Source organism: Mesocricetus auratus, unplaced genomic scaffold, assembly GCF_017639785.1.
Source record: "Mesocricetus auratus isolate SY011 unplaced genomic scaffold, BCM_Maur_2.0 Super-Scaffold_100004, whole genome shotgun sequence".
NCBI classification, from domain to species: Eukaryota; Metazoa; Chordata; class Mammalia; order Rodentia; family Cricetidae; genus Mesocricetus; species Mesocricetus auratus.
This window is the reverse complement of record NW_024429189.1, coordinates 31,455,586-31,473,031: the sequence shown is the minus strand read 5'-3', so window position 1 is coordinate 31,473,031 and position 17,446 is coordinate 31,455,586. Positions and strand designations below refer to the sequence as shown.

At 36.5% G+C, this 17,446-nt stretch overlaps 1 protein-coding gene across 4 annotated transcripts in view; it reads left to right on the top strand.

Annotated features, from left to right (window-relative positions):
• The window catches only part of Kcnh7 (potassium voltage-gated channel subfamily H member 7), a 470,424-nt gene that overhangs the window by 423,950 nt on the left and 29,028 nt on the right, over positions 1-17,446 (top strand). For 2 of the 4 annotated variants that reach the window (XM_040745459.1, XM_040745456.1), the window contains 3 exons: positions 3,991-4,243; positions 7,388-7,593; positions 9,407-9,488. In XM_040745459.1, coding sequence (XP_040601393.1) covers positions 3,991-4,243; positions 7,388-7,593; positions 9,407-9,488 — 541 coding nt within the window. Of the gene's footprint in view, positions 1-3,988; positions 4,244-7,387; positions 7,594-9,406; positions 9,489-17,446 lie in introns of all 4 variants that reach the window. The other 2 variants (XM_040745458.1, XM_040745457.1) reach the window with 2 other exon arrangements.

Genomic DNA, 17,446 nt, shown 5'->3' with positions numbered 1-17,446 from the left:
TCAGCATAGAGAAGGATTTTCTGCAACTTTAGCAAGTCTTAAAAATTTGTCCTACAAAGCCGGGCGGTGGTGGCACACGTCTTTAATCCCAGCACTTGAGAGGCAGAGGCAGGCGGATCTCTGTGAGTTCGAGGCCGGGCTGGACTGACAGCCTCCAAAACAATACAGAGAAACCCTGTCTCGTAAAAACCAAAAAAAAAATTTGTCCTACAGTAGCAGTGTTAGAAAAATGAGATTAGGACTTCAACTCACTTCAGATTAACTGCTACTTGAAGGTTCCATGAATCTCCATTATAATCACAAACACACATTCAAATATCCTACTTTAACATGAAGATGGTGTGGCCAATTCTGATTAGACCTGTAAGAACTGCGTTTCATCTGTCATGAAGACTAGGTACATTTTCAGAACATGTTTTATCCATTATGATTTGAGCCTAGAGTCTGGTGCTATTTAAATATTTAAATGAGTAAATACTTGAAACTGCTTTTCTAAGATGCAGGACACTTGGCTGCTCATGGGTGATGCTTCTTGATCTTTAACACTGAACTCTCTCAATAAAACAATAGCACAGCAGACAGTGACACACACCTTTGCAGCATCGCAATTTAACAGCCAAGAATACAGGGCACCGTGGTTAGAGATGTAACTGTCATCAAGCAAGCTTGGGTCCTGATTTGTCGTTAGCTATTTTATATTCCAATTTTTTTTTTTTGCTGTATCTACAATACTGGCTAAGATGTGAGAATTCTGTGGAAAATGAAAAGATTCTAATTCAGAAAGTTTAACACGGGAAACAACACAGAGAAAAAAGTAGTACAATAAGTAGGAAAGGATGACAGCAACCCACAGAGAAATAGCGAACGAGATGTCTTGAATAAACACCTATTTGAAACTACCTCTTACTTGCCATCTTTTAGGGAAAAAATGTACTTTTTTATGTCCCAAACTGTTAACTCACCATTAAAAAAATTCTTTCCTAAAGTTAAACACAAAACCTAAAGCCACTGACCTACTTGGGAAACCCAAACAATGGACTAATTTGAGGTCCAACAAGCAAATTTCAAGTCTTACTCAGTTACATTTGAGCAACTGGCATGATCAAAGATAGTTAAGAAATTCGGTTAAGGGTCAAAGTCACACGAGACTTCTGTATATAGGCAACTTTTTTATAATGTCTATATAATCACCTCCTATGATAACAAGGTTCGATGACATCTCAAGCAGAATGCAATCCTTTTCAGTGGATTCCAGATTAGCAGAATGAAGACTAAAACTAGACCATTTAGCCTGGAAACTTTCCAAGTGACCGTCAGGTTCTGTGAGGAGTTCCAGGATGTCTGGGATTCTAAAATAAGGTGGTAATGTATTTCATTAGCTGCCTATTTTTCTGGTATCAATTTAAGACAATTCCCAGTGAAAGCTTACATCCACAAGAACCAGAACACTTAAGAAGGAATGGAAAATAAGACTACAGAGAAATGTTGAATGACGGGATCTACAAACTAATGATGCCTAGAATACAAAACATTTAAACTCTGCTCAGTTAACAGAGAACAAAACTAGTTAAAGAGAACGTATCTGTTATTTGGGGGGAAATGTGTACTCAGTTTTTTTTTTCTTTCAAGAATCCAGAAATACGTTGTGAATTGACTGTCAACCTTACGTTTCAGATACATTATTAAATTGAGTTGTGGTCACAATTCTGTGAAGCAAATGTTATTAACTTGACTTTGAAAAATAAGATACTGAATCATAGACAAGTTAAATAACCACCAAACTCTGAACTGGCAAGTGAAAGATCAAGAACTTCAGCCCATGTTCATCAAACTGTGTATCTCATAGGACAAAATCAGAAGACAGAACACCATCTTCACCTCCTCTCTGTCTTACAACTCAAAACACACCAACACACACATCAGCATACACAAACACACAGAAGCACAATGGCTTGACTATGTTCGGGTATTTCAAGGAATCTGCCAGGATCTCATTCCAGCTGTACAAGACAAATACCTTGCCAAAAAGAAAAACTCTAGCTTGTTACTTGGTGTAATGCTCTATCCATCTATATCCTAGTGGGGTCATTTAAGAGTTATTCAAGATTCCAAAAGGGGCTTTCAAGGGAGGAAAAAGACACATGCAGAAGCTAGTGAACAGGTGTTTTTCTCCTATAGAATCCCCAAGGAAAGTGGCTCTTAATTCAGAAAACAGTGTCCAAACTAAGGTCATCTCCAGCTTGGCACAACCTGCCAAAGAATACTTTCAAAGCAATAATTTCAAATGTAGATGATGGAAAAGAGCAGTCATCCATTGGTTCCACAAGGAAACATAAATTAATGTAGGGTTCCATAAGACTAAGATAAAAGCAGTAGGCTTCAAAGACAGGACTAGGTAATTAGAGGCGGTTATATCAGAGGGGTCTGCCGTCTAGGCCGGGAAACTTGGAGGGGTCTATTAAGAATGATGGGACCTGAAGTTAAAGGTAAGAGGAAGCTTGAGGATGCATACCCAAAAACTCATACAACAAGAAGGCTAGAATTCCACTGGACACAAGTCCAGTAATGGAAATGCTGGCAGTGTGGAGCTGAGCAAGCAGAATTTGATAACTGGCACACTGTGTGGCGATAATATAACTATTTCTGTATTGTGAAGATTCTAATCTTGTAAGGAAAACCTGGATGGGTGAAGTGACTTGCACAAGAGTCAAATGGTGGCATATTTATGAAAATTTTTAATTTCATAGATTTTCTTCCAAAATACACTTTACTCTCTGTAGATGAATAAAACAATAACAAAAATGTGGTCACTGTCCTTCACATATATTAATGGGCCTTTCATATTATGCAATAGTCAATTCAGCTGTATCACTTGGTAGTTTTGTAGAAGTGGGTCACTGTAGTTGTTTTAATATTCCAAATAGTGACAATCATGGTTGGACTCAAATAAATTCAATTTGAAATCTCTTTATGGACTAAATATGCTTGAATTGTCTTATAGTCAACTTATGATTGTTTTTGGTTATGCTGAATTGTATACTAAAGTTGAACAAATAAAAATCAGAAAAAGAAAAATCTATAAATGCAATATTACCCTGTAAATTGTTCTGTTCAATGATCCCTCCATCTGTCCCAAAGAATACTGTTTATACTTGCAGGGGAAAGTCAGTATAAAAAAAAAACGAAAGCCTTCACATGACACCCCAGAGAATAAGACTTAAAGAATTAAAGAAAAATGTCCCCAACCTATTGCATACTGATAAATTTGTAAAACAACACTTTATTTCATTCAAACTGAGGGACATTTATCACAAATTATTATTTAATCTGTTCCTTTGTTTTTAAATTAAACAGTAACTTTTCAAAAGTAGCATTGTTTCTATTACTAAAAATTAAATTTTACCTTCAAAGTACATCAACTATTCTCCTTTTTTATTTTCAGTGTTTGTCAAAATATTTAGTATAAAATATGTATATAAAATATGACTATTCAAGATAGAGTTGACTAAGAACATTGCATCAGTTATATTTGCAAATACCAAAGCTGCATCAACTAAGCTGTACACGCATGATGGCGATTTAAATTGATTTAAATTTCTATTAAAAGGTTTTTCATCTTTTGAGTTTTATTGCCTTTTAGCAGTGTCCTTTTGATTGTCACATTACATTATATCTATGTACAATATGATATTGCATAACTTAGTGCAGGCGAAGAGAAGCAATGAGTAATGTGTTGGCATTACATTTTAATGAGACAGCATTTGGGTTGAATTGAATGTCTGCAGTTAATTCACAGAACAATACAAAGCTAAAACTTCTGACATGGTTAGCAAACTAAATATTCATTAAGGGAAGCAAGCTAGATGCATTATAAAATCCCCCTCGTAACAGTTACTGCATCTTCAGATCTGTGAGCAAGAAATAGACTGTATTTCAAGTTGAAGTGCCTGGTGTTCTGGTAGTATCAAACTCTTTATTTTTTCCTTCCAGGTCTTAAAGGGATTTCCAGAATGTTTACAAGCTGACATTTGCCTGCATCTAAACCAGACTTTGTTGCAAAACTGCAAAGCCTTTCGGGGAGCAAGTAAAGGCTGCCTTAGAGCTTTGGCAATGAAGTTTAAAACCACCCACGCCCCTCCAGGAGACACCCTAGTCCATTGTGGGGATGTCCTAACTGCACTGTACTTCTTATCCAGAGGCTCCATCGAAATCCTCAAGGATGACATAGTGGTAGCTATTCTTGGTGAGTGTTATGGCACAGAATAATGACATCTCCAGCTATGAGTGGTTTCAACCAATCATTAGTTTAGAACAACAGACCAACAGACCGACTGGCTGATAAACTCTCTAACAGTGATCATCTTAAGGTTTTGTTTCATATCAAATTAACCTTGCTAAAATATATTTTAATATCTCAAGTTTTGTTTAATAGGTAAGTATTCTCTTGATTCTCTTCAGCTGTTGACAGCTACTTAGACATTTGAGGTCAAATATACAAAAATAGTTGACATTTTCCTTTTCATGTAGCTTCATGATTGATCCTTTAGCATCTTAATATAATATGCAATGTTGTAGACATACTAATTAGCATGTGCCTACAGTTGCATGAGCTGTATAAATATAAATGTATATATATACATATATTGGTGTTTTGAGACAGGATTTCTCTGTATTGTTTTTGGACCCTGTCCTGAAACTCGCTTGGTATACCAGGCTGGTCTCAAACTCACAGAGATCCACCTGTCTCTGCCTCCCGAGTGCTGGGATTAAAGGCGTGCGCCACCAACACCCGGCAAGCTGTTTATATTTTAACGAATTTCATTTATCTGCTATATATCCTTAGACAAGAAATTGGGATCATAACTTAACAGAATGAAGATATAGGTACAACATTAGCACTAGAGATGACAGGGTATGAAATGAGTAATACATGTGTTTGAGTATAAAGGAACATTCATGTTTAGTCCAATCTGTCTCTTTAAAAATAAACCTGCTTTATATGAACTTATAACATTTCTTTGGACTGTTAGGGTAATGAAGAGTAAAACAGAAAAAAAAACCTCTATTATCTTTCTTTCTGAGCACATAGTTACAGGATCAAAAATCCCCCTCCCCAGAGCAACACCACCTCCAGTGTCTATGAAAATGTAGTTTTTGCATAGGTTTAATGCACAGATCTATGAACTATTAGGCAGATGGGTTTGGAGGCATAGGAGGGAGACAGAGCCTCACCTAGCATAGTCAAAGCCCCAGGTTCATTCCCCAGTGTCTTATCTATCAGTCATTCAATCAATATGTGCACTTGATGGCTTCTTTCACTCAGCTCTCAGTTCTCACATCTGAACATTAACTCGTTCGTGGGTATTGTCTGTCTGTTGTTGAACAGAACCAAGGCATGGTCATTAGATGTCCTACACAAATAAAGAAGTTTAAGTTATTTCCTTGGTATTTTGATCATTTTGTTATTATTACAGTCAAAACAATTCACAGATTGAGAAGATACACAATTTGATTTCTAAACCAATAAAGAATCAAGGGACAAAAGCATCCTACGTCACCTCAAGGCCACTTATCAAAAGGAAATTTTCACTGACTTTGGCATTGACAGCTCACCTTGGTGTGTTACCAAGGAAAGCCGAGGCTGATCTCTAATCCTGCCTGTCCTGGCGTCTGTGTGAAAAACAACTAGCGTCTGTGCTTAAACAGCACTGAGTATAAATTGCTGCTCAGCATCTCAGGGCTTCCTCTTTGCTCATCTATATTCACAGAAGATAATTAAAATATAAACCCCATGCAAATACAGTTCAGAGTCATTAAAAAATATTTAGACTAAGTCATCCAAACTAAAGAATTTCAAAAGCTTCTCCTTTGTGGTCCCAATTTCCAAAATGTTGGCATCAAAAATTATTAGTATTCATTATGATTTTCAAAATCTAATAAGTATTTATTAAATTGTGCCTAATGTCTTCTCTCTAATTATTAGTATATGGTGTTTGACTTTTCCTTATTAAATTCTCATTTAAAATGAGAACATTTCAGCATTTTTGACTTGTTGGAGCTTTGTTGTTTAAACATCTTGATAGCTCCTAAAAATGGAGGGTAAGTGTGGTAATCTATCAAAAGCTACCATAATGCACACAGAGGAAAGGAGCAAAGAAGCAAGCTTCAGGATATGTGAAGAAAGTACCATTTTGCACTGCTACTAATGACCTTTAAAAGTGATTTCATGATGTAGTCTATCCATATTTACTAAGGGTGTAGAGTATCTTGATATTCAAAAACAAAACAATGCCCATGAGTTTTTGAGATATACTGGGAAGTCTGATATCTTAGACAGGTAAGGGTGTTGATTCCAGTGTCAAAATGCATTGATTTTAATCCTGGCTAATTTTCCTTCTTCCATTTCACCCAACTAAGAAATAACCCTACGCTGTTCAGTTCTCCTCTTTAATTTTGTTTCAGTATTAATAAATTTTTGAGAATAGCCACATCTTCACAAAATTATTTTGAGGTATAATATACATGCATATGCATAACACATATGCATAATATAAACAAACACTTCTCACAGTACCTGGCATCTACACAGTCCTCAGGAAATATACGTTATACTTATTCTTGTTATTGAGTAAAACTGAAAATCAGACAGCATATGGTAAAACAGCGGGGATGGGAGGGCAATCAGAATCCAGATACTGAAATAATCCCAGTATTCATAGAAGAGCAAAGAGGATAAAGTTCAGAGCAGAAAACAGGTGAACAAACCCAGACTACGTGTGTGGAGGACACACAGCTAAATAATTGAAACAAAAGGACAGATGCTTTGGAGGCACATTCAAAACGGGTGCCTTGAGGAAGCAGTGTGTATTGATATCACTTGCCCACATATGTGAGTGCTGAGGAACGGAGATGTTCATTGGCAAAAACTCCAGACATGATACTGCTGAACAGAGAGAACATGTATCCAATTCAATTTGGCCTCTCCTATTCCTGGACTGACAACATCAGAACACTTCCACCTGAAAGTATGTTTAGAAAACTATACGGCAAGATCCATAGCTAGCACTCTGGAGTGTAACAAAAGGAAGACATCCTCTGGATCCTCCATGCTTAGCAAAGGAACCTAAATGAAGAAATTAACGAGATTATAACAGAACCCTTGACTTTTAAGAAGAAAACAGCTTCACTCAACAAACGTTGTACAGTCAGTCAGGACAGAATTTTGCTCTCCATGCACCTGCTGGCATAGGTGCTTACATTTGAAATCTGGTTCAAAGATTTGTCAGTTAGTTAATGTCCCTTTCCATGTTTATAAAGAAAACATTAATTCTCTTTCTCTTCCTCTTTTTCTTTCTTTCCTCTTCTTTTCCTTTTTGGTTTATTTTAGGGAAAAATGATATCTTTGGTGAAATGGTTCATCTTTATGCCAAACCTGGCAAGTCTAATGCAGATGTGAGAGCGCTCACATACTGTGACCTGCATAAGATCCAGCGAGAAGACTTACTGGAGGTCTTGGATATGTATCCAGAGTTTTCTGACCACTTCCTGACTAACCTGGAACTGACTTTCAACCTGAGACATGAGAGTGAAAAGGTAGAGGCCCACTGCTGACCTTCCTGTCTCTGAAATGTCATTCAGAGCTTTGCCAAATGCTTCTGAAAACAACAAACAAAAGATTGCAATGAAAACTTATCAATATTAAGTACTAAGTGAAAAGGTCAGCTGTAATATTAAAATTAATAAATTATAGGGCAGGAATTCAGTATTAAAGGATGTTGAATAATCTTTAAAATGTCAATTAAATTTGAACTTTTTGGAAGTTCTTAGTCTTTTTTTTTTTCCGAGACAGGGTTTCTCTGTATTGTTTTGGAGGCTGGCCTCGAACTCACAGAGATCCGCCTGCTTCTGCCTACTGAGTGCTAGGATTAAAGGCATGTGCCACCAACGCCTGGATAGTTCTTAGAGTCTTGATTTATATTATGTTATTTGTAGGAAAATGAGTGGTTTCAAGCAATTTTTAAAATTCCCTCATCTATCATTTCAATCATATCACTTGCTATTGATTAGCCTGTAATATTGAAAACAATAGCCTTATTTAAGTTTAGATTAATACTATACTCAATTTTCAAATTAATAAAGTATGAATTAATTAACTTTTTCAGTAGAGTCAAAATCTAGACTATGGGATGAATAAAATATGGTCTAATAGAAAACATACTGTATTTTTAATTCTACACATCACCTAACCTATAATGATTTTGTGAGTGTGGCTCTTCCTGTGCTCCACTGTGACCTGTGATCTACAAACTAGTCTTGTCCTATGGAAAGACAACTTACATTGTAACTCGCAATTTATCACTAGGTTAGTTTCCCAAATTTCAGAAACTCTATTCCAGTTCGAAATGCCCTTTTCTCATAAATCAAAACATTGAGCACTTAGTACTTACCCAGTATATTTGCATATGTATTCTATGGAAAAGTTCCCTAGGGCAGTATTCAGGTAAAAGATGTTGGATTTAAGTCTCCATGGGGTTGCAAGCATCTCCAGGCACTCTGAGAGACTTAAGAAATAGCAGTTTCTAAGGCTGTCAGGTGGCCATTCGGTGTTCTAATTCAGCTAACTGAGCTAACTTCTTTTTGAAAAAATGAAAAAATTAAAACATATGGTAAAATGTCTCCAGTTCTTAAAAATATGTTCTCAGAATAGTTTTAATTGAATGCTTTATTGTGATCTCAGTCAGATGGCACCAACCTCATTCTGGTCTTGTCTAAAAAGCAACTATGAGCCTCAGGTAATGCCTTTGACCTGTTATTCAGATGGCACCCAAAATGAACAGTGCAGGGCCTTCTGGTTTGGCTTCCAAGATTGGTGTTGTACAGACAAGCGAGGAGGAGGAGTTGAAGCAAGTGTATTAAAGGTCTCTCAGCACAGTATCTATTGCCCTCAGCCATATGCTTATTGTAAAATTTAGTTTTGTGTCCTTATTAAGTAATGTATGCATCCTTGCTGCTGTTAATCAATTCATACATTTTGCTAGCAATAATACGTGTTCTTCTATTTTTCTAAATTATTAAAATTTTAAAGTTTTTTTGTGGTATACAAAATATTCCTTTATGTGGAAAGCTTTGTCTATAAATTCCAATGCCAGATTCCAACATTCCTAGCCCATAACTTCTGAAAACTATGGTTTCCCCCAATCAAACTGTGAAGCCACTAGGATTATTCTGTTAATATGTTTTACAATTTAGAGATAACCTTCAAGCAAATTATTGTAACTACTGATCAAAAATGTGAGTCTTAATATTTAGAGTGGTTGATGTGATATAACATAGTAAAGAGGTCACTGATAATATATTATATTCAAGTTGAATAATCCCATTAACAAAAGCTGATCTTTTGCTGCAGTCCCAATCCATAAATGATTCTGAAGGGGACACTGGTAAACTACGGAGAAGGAGATTATCCTTTGAAAGTGAAGGCGGGAAAGGTAATTAATTCTTTCTCATTTTAAAGTTTAATCTAAAGCACAAGGTAACCAGCTCTTCTTGCTTAAAATACTCATTAGAGTGCTGATTTTCAAAGATAAATTTAATTCATGCTTTGATAGTGTTAGGAGAATCACTTTTGTTCCTAAACTAAAAACTTCTGTTTTGAGGTTGCTATCTTTAAATTGCATCATTCAGCAAAGCCACTCCATGTCTTCAAGGGCAGCCCCAGTGGATGAAATAGGTTAAATTGATTGCAAATGAAATCAAGTTGATAATAGGAGATAAGTATACTCAGAGTTTGGAGCAGAATGTTTTAGAAAGAGAAATTTTCATTTCAGGTCAGGAATTCAGTCCCTTCCTTCAGCAGCAAAACTGATCTATTATATGGGTGAAGGCACAAAATAGAACTAATCTTCGTTAGGGAGGTAGAGGAAGCCACCCTCAGTCTGGAACAGAAATGAGTACTCTCCAGTAGGATCCCAGATAAGGATACACATAAGTGTGCCTCGCAATGAGATGAAGATCTAAAGAAACTTACACTCTGCCTCCTGATGATCTCATGAGCATTCTAGCCTTTTCCTCTGACACTGCTGCTCCCGGGTCTGAGGCTGGAGCCCCCTCTGACACTGCTTCTGGGCTCTGACTCTGTTCCCGGGTCTGATCTGGCCTTTTCCTATCTGGCCTCAGGAGCACCTGACACTATGAATCAATTCTTCCTGTTGAATACTCTTTGCTTGGTGTCTGTAGCTCTCCATTCTTCCTATTTTCCTTCTACCCTCCCAAATTCTCTGAAGATAACTTCATATCACATTTTCATCTTATTTGTTATTTCTTAGAGTTTTGTTGTGTGTGTATGCATACATATTCACATGGTATTTGGATGCTTGTGCACATTTACATACATGTGTGTAGAGGCCATAAAACTACCTCAGACATCATCCTTAGGGGTCCTTCCCTTTTCTTTTGAGATGGAGACTCACTGACCTGGTTCTCACAATTAAATTCGATGGACTGGCCAGTGAGCCTCCAGGATCCTCTGCCTCCACATTCTTTGGGATATGTATACATGTCACAATCTTAACATTTTTATGTGGGTCATAGAGATTGAACTCATGTCTTCATGTGTGTGAGACAAGGGCTTTGTGGACTGAGCTTTTCCTCCAAGTCCCCAAAGTTTCTTAATATATATTCTACCATCTTTTCTTTATTTGTAATACACTCTTTATCTGATTACTATCACTACTGCCTCTCATTTTGTTCTGTCCTCATTTGGAAGGTGTACATATTAATATCTTAAACCACAGGCCAGACGAGCTTCAGTGTTGTGAATTCAACTCTTTATTGAACTATCTATTTAAGGTCTCAAAGGTGTCTCCTAATGTTTCCTTGAAATTCAGCTCCCTTTCCATATCTATTGCTTTGCAAATACTCATACATTGCAATTCAGTTCCACAAAAACATAGGATCATAACTTCTCTTGAGCTATGCAGAAACTCTAGTGCTAATAAGGCTTGTTACTACTATCTCTGGCATCTCTTCTTCCAAAACTAGGTGTCCACTGGTTCATTTATCTCCATCCCCACAACCACAATCTGATCCTGGATAACATCATCTGTTCCCTTAGAATACTAAACCAGCTTTTGAACTAACTCATTTTCCATGTAAAATTTACTCTATTTTTATCTATTCTGCATCTTGGACAAGTGATGAGTTTTTTTGTTCCTGAATCCAATTACATTTATGTCACCCATATATTTAAATTCTTCTAAGGAATCCCATTCTGTATATTCACTTGTGCTGTTATTAATTTTTAAGATTTATTTTGATCATTTCATACACAGTGCTTTATTTGCATTTCTATTCCTCCTTCTTCCAACCCCAACTCTTCACATGCCCCCACTTCTCAAATTTATGATTTCTTCCTCATTATTGTTACATGAAGACATAGATAAGATATAGATACAGCTACATAGAAAAGAGGTGATAGATAGATACATAGATACTAGATAAGAGGATACATACATACATAGTAGAGAGTCTATTGCATTTATTTAGTATTGGTGGTATGTAAATGTGTTTAGGAATTACTTAGGATTTGATAATCTGTCAAGGGTTCATCACTGGAGAAAACAGATTCTCCTGTTCTGTGTATTGTTAAAAGGATTGGCTTCTACAGAAGCCAATATGAATCTTTATCTCATATTATCATCCCCTTAACTACTCCCATCAGTTCCGCATCTTTGCCCTGAGGTTCATGTCCTCTGAAGCCTTTTTTTTTTCAGTTGTAGTCATCAAAAGTACTTCTCAGTGTTGTCTACCTGTGAATTGTAAACTTCATAAAAGTGGGAGATACTGGTTCAGTGATTCCAGTGCTTGCCATATATGCTGCATTATCTATTGAAATTATAAATGAGACAGGCAGAATGACATGTTTCCATAACCCTAGTACTCAAGAGGCTGAAGCAAGAGGATTGCAGTTTTCAAACCAGATGAAGCCATGGGAAGGAGGAGGAAAAGGAGGACAAGCACAAATGGATGGCATTTGAGTAACCTTTCTCTTACTTCTTTTTGTCTCTTTATTTCAAGTTCTCTTCTTAACTCTATTCGTTGGATTATTTTTCCCTTGGACATATCATCTACTAGCTTGCTATTCATTTTTAGTGAATGAAACTCCTCTCTTTTGTGAACATTGTTGCTAAGTTCTTGCATGTTATTCCTTGAAACAAAATTTTCATCCCTTTCCTAAAAAATACAAACACAAATAAACATTCACATACAACCCCATCAGACTATTTTTCACTCACTAAAATTGTGGTTTGTTATGTGTTTAACCTGAGCATTTTCTTGATCACTTTAAATGCACAAGGATTTTCTTATGAATTTCCAAGATGCATTCCTCTTGTGATATTGTCAAAGCCTGCCCTGTGCTTGGGTTTTTTGCATGATTTTTTTTAATCTACCAAACTCTATATGCCTTTTTAAAAAGCCTGATAAATATTGGTTATCTAATATCAATAATTGAATAATTTAACCAACTGCATAAACTACTCATAAATAGGCATTTTTTTCTGCAATTACCTTCCTTATTTTCTTGGTGGGGTTTTCTAAAACAGTACCATTGACATCAAGCTGTTTTTCCATAGAGTTAACCTAACTTCCTCATCCTGATGTTAATCTCTGGGTTTTATCTCACTGGAAATAAAGAACAGCCTGGCAATGTTCCTCATAGGGTTGAAGATTTATTAAATCCTCTTTCAATCTTGTTCAGTTTCCCATTCTCCAGGCAAATAATCTCATGTTTTCATCTTCCGATAAGACTTTGAAATCGTGTCACAATTCACACAGTGTTCATGTATCCAGGCATTTCTATTGATGTTGAAAGCATTCCCTTTCATCTCAGCCTTAGTTTATGAGATCTACTTTATATAAAGTGCAGATAACAAGACACTTGCCTCCTTGTATCATTCTGAAGTTCCCTAGCATGCCAGTGTATTACCGTGAGTTCAACAATGTGAAACTGCAATTAATTCCTATCATACCGAGCTTCATAGCCTTTCCCAAAGTCTTTGGGATTCCAGGCTGCTGCTAGCAAGTGCAAATTTTGCTGAGAGTAATTTGGCCGTTGTCACCCTAGACTAATGCTCTTTAGATACCAGTCATCCCACATTTTGTCACATAAAATTGTCTTCTAAGGGAAAAAAAAAACATAGGAGAGGTTAATGTACAAGAATAGAGAATTTCCAGACAATTCTCTGATAGTGAACAACCTAGGACTGAATAAACTAAAAGCATGCCAGAGAAAGTACCAATGATTTTAGTGTTAGCTCACTGCTCCTATGAGACAGATCCTTGGAGGTAGAATTCCAAGAGCATTGATGTCTCAGGAAATCAACTAGCAGAGACACCAGGAACAAGGAGAGTCTGTGGATAGGAAACAGGCAGAGGTAAAATTCTGCCTGATTTCCCACTGCCTAGTCAACAAGACCCTGAAAGTTCTTAGGTGTCCACCTTAGTGTGCACAAACAGTATATTTAAAAAAAATGATCAGGATCTCTGCCAAGTTGAGCTAAACATAAGGAATTTGTTGATGTAGATAATTTGTCTTCAAGATCTTCAGATTTCTTCTGAGGAAATAAACCAACTTTCCAAAAGGAAAGAATTGTCACAGCAAATATGAAGGTTGGGATAATTCCTTCTTTAATGTTAGGATCTCTTATGACTAGTGTCAGCATAGATGGAGATGCTAGAGTTTCCAAGTTGGAGATAGAATCTTCTTGCTACATAAAGCAAGGAAGAAAAATGATGCTTCAGTGGTGTTGTTTGTTGCCTAGGAAACTGTGATGGCTGGGCAAAATAAACTAATGAAGGAAACAATGAAAAATTACTTCCACTTAAATGGTATACAAAGTTGGACTATGCTTACTCTCAAGCATGCTGAAGTGATGAATTGGGTCTTGGGAATCCTTCTTTTAAATATTGTGATGTATACATTAAGTAAAACACATACAATATTATAAAATATGAAGTTGTATGTTGGTACATATGTGTGTATGTATACATAAGGTAGCATCCCATACTCCAAGCATTCATACATACATATATGTGTATATACCAACAGAACTTACATGATCAAATATTGGAGTGTTCTGCTTAACTCCTTCTGTAGACAGAATGTACAAAAGCAGTCACTAATAGATAATTGAAGTATCAATGGCCATTAGGGAATTAATTATCGAGAAACAGCAGAAATGTTGTAGACATAAGTCAATCACACATTCATTTACAAAACAATAATTGAGTGTCTGTTGTGTACTAAATTTTTAGGTACTTTATTTAAATCATTTTTTTAGTTTTAAAAAGTCTGTTTCAAGAAAAAAAGAGAAAAAATTTCACTAGTTAACAGACAAACAAAAACTTCTGAATTACAGCTAATGTCTCTTTATCTATCCTTTTCCATTTTTATTACACCATTTTTTATTGATTAGCAGCAAAAACAAAGATTTCCACTGAATTGTGTAGAACTTGCTTTTCCATTTTTGTAGCAAATAGTGAGCAGGAAGTAAAGGATAATTTAGAAAGGGGGAACGCTTTAATTGGTTTTCCTATTTAGAAACTGCTGATGTGAAAACAACCATGGCATACCATCCCTGCTGATACTGTGAATTTCTAGGAAAATGAACTGCTGGGCATTTTTAACCTAAATCCTAGGTTACCTTAATTCATTATCAAAGGAGGGGGAACAGAAAGTGTCACCCTCCCAAAGACAGATCTAGCTCGGCTGCAACTCGGAATCAGCAGAAGTACCTACCTTTGCTTCTTCTCCTCCTTCATGGATGTGTTCCCTACTGCCTTTTCCAAAACGTTAAAAATAAAAGGATACAGTAAATAGCCTCAATTAAGTCTCACCCGAAAAATATGTGGAACCAGAAATAAAATAAGCATTGTTAGCCAAATAGAAGTTCTCCCAGAATCCTAAACCTGTTGTTTCTAAAACAGAAATACATTTTGCAAGTCTATTAATCAGCTGCCCAAGATCAGAGGACTCCCGCAGCTGATGGCAATCACAACAAAGCTTGTTATCAATAACAAAGTGAAAAACTGCACCTACATATTTGAACAACACAAGAGAAAAATGAAAAGTTAAAAGATGTGCCCGTGACAACCAGATGTAGGGAAATCATTGGAAGGATACTCTACCTTCCTTCCACTGAGTGGCCATGGTCCCACATTAAAACAAGGGAGAAGAGACTGATATTTTAAGTTATGAATTCAGGGTTCCATGGAACACTATCCAAGCACCTTGAGAACATCACAACTTTCCTTTCTACTGATAACAGTAGGTATTACTGCTTTATATGTTTAGTAGTTTCATATTGCATGCTAGAATCCAGTAAATTCTGAAAGCATTTCTCAAAAGAAAATAGTATCAATGAAGGTAACTAAAGGAATAAATACAAACGTCATTAAACTTATTTTGTGAGTGAAGCAGGGTATAAATCTATATTTTAAAAAATTAGTCCTTTAAGTAAATTGGCAAAACAATCTGATGTCTGGGTTCCAGATTGTCTTTCTCAAAAATAAATGGTTTCCAGTCACTGTGGTGTATGCCTATAATCCCAGCACTCATGAAAGAGAGGTAGAGTAATATTTGTTCAAGATAGTCCTCGGCTAACTAGTGAGTGAGGCCAGCCTGGCTACATCTATATAAATAAATAAACAAATTAATAAAAGACCCCCCCCATTAACAAATAGTCACATAACTTGCATTACCCATTTTAGTGGTATGTATGTGAAACCTTTCTTTTCAAGATCTTTGGAAGCATGGTTAAAAAGCAAAAGCTGCATACAACCGTAGTACGTAATTCAGTATTTGGATATCCATGCACATGGGGGGGGTGGACAGAGGGGGGTGAGGGAGAGAAAGAGGGGAGGGTCATTGACACAACCCGGCTATTCAGCATAACCATCACTTCTCTCCTCCATGTGCAAAGGATGATTAAGATCTTCTATTAAGTATTAAGCACTCTACAGGTAACTGTCGTTATCTTGCTGTAGTACAGAGCTTTAGAACTTACTTGTCCTAAATAAAACTGTGACATCTCCCCAAATGCAGCATTTCTTTCTTCTAGTTTGTAAGACTGTTTCATCCAGTATTTGTATGGAAACCTACTTTAGGCTCCCCCTTTTAAGCCTCAGAAGCTGCAGAGGGCCCAGAGAACTTGGTGGCAAGTGAAGAAATGTATTCCTGGCTTTAAGTTCCCAATGTAATGTTTTCCTAAACTAACTGGCTGGAGAGTACTCATATTACCTCCAAATTGTCACCAGTGGGAAACATAAAACCCAAATGCCTAGAAAACTCATTAAATGTCTCTCTTTGACCAAGAGTTATGTCTCCCTGTTGGGTCTGACTAATAAAAGTTGTAATTAATCTGAAAGGAAGAACTTGGAAAAGACAGAGAGAGCTTAAGTATTTATTCTCAGACTTTTTGACATGGAAGCTATTCCTATTATCATTTGTAAGACAGCTGGGTCAGATACTCCATCAAAAACTTTAATTTCATTAACTTGAATTCATTCTGAAGGTACAGAGTTAGCTACTAGAAAAGCCATGAAATAAATTATATCCTCTGAGAAAAAAGGAAAAGCATTGCCAACCCATAGAAATGGGAGGAAAAAAATTCTATCATCTGATTCAGAAAGCAAGTTTGATACTTAAACACGCAGAAAATAATTCTTCTTTGTAAAATGATAGTAATGTGTGATTATGTTTTCTCATTTCATTGAGAAAAAATTCCTCAGATCTGTTTCAGAATGTAATCTCCATATCTTCAATATTTGCCTGAAATACCTTACGCAGAAAGAAAAAACACTTTATGATACTGTTTAAAGGCTATCAAATAATTCAGTTTCTCTACAGAGAGGCAAAAATGGGACAGGCCATCAAAATTTAGTTCTTGAAGGCTAATATCATTGCATTTCAACAGCTCAGTCACGTGAATTACACCTGCCAGCTTCCAGACTAAACATGACAGTTTCTATTTTCAGTCTACAAGTAGATTGTCATTTCCATTTCCATTTTATATCATAGAAAATGAAGTTTTAATTTAGCTAGTATTAAACAGAAAATCTTGTTTGGGGGAAGGCTTCATGAAAGCAGCTGTTTGCACAGACTGCCATAATCCAGGGGAATGCAGAAACATTCAAGACTATCAAACTTTTTCTATTTATTTCATTATCCATTGCTCTGCACTTCCCGCTAAGGGGATTTCTGTGATAAAATGCTGGGCCAGTTTAAAGAGGAAAGTGTTCAGTTGGATTACAGTGGAGAGTCCATCACTGAGGCATGGAGAGGTAACACAGCAGGAATTTGGAACAGGAACCCGAAGCATGGAAGGACACTGCCTACTGGCTTGCTCTCCATGCCTTGCTCAGCTTGCCTTCTCACAGTGGGCAGGGT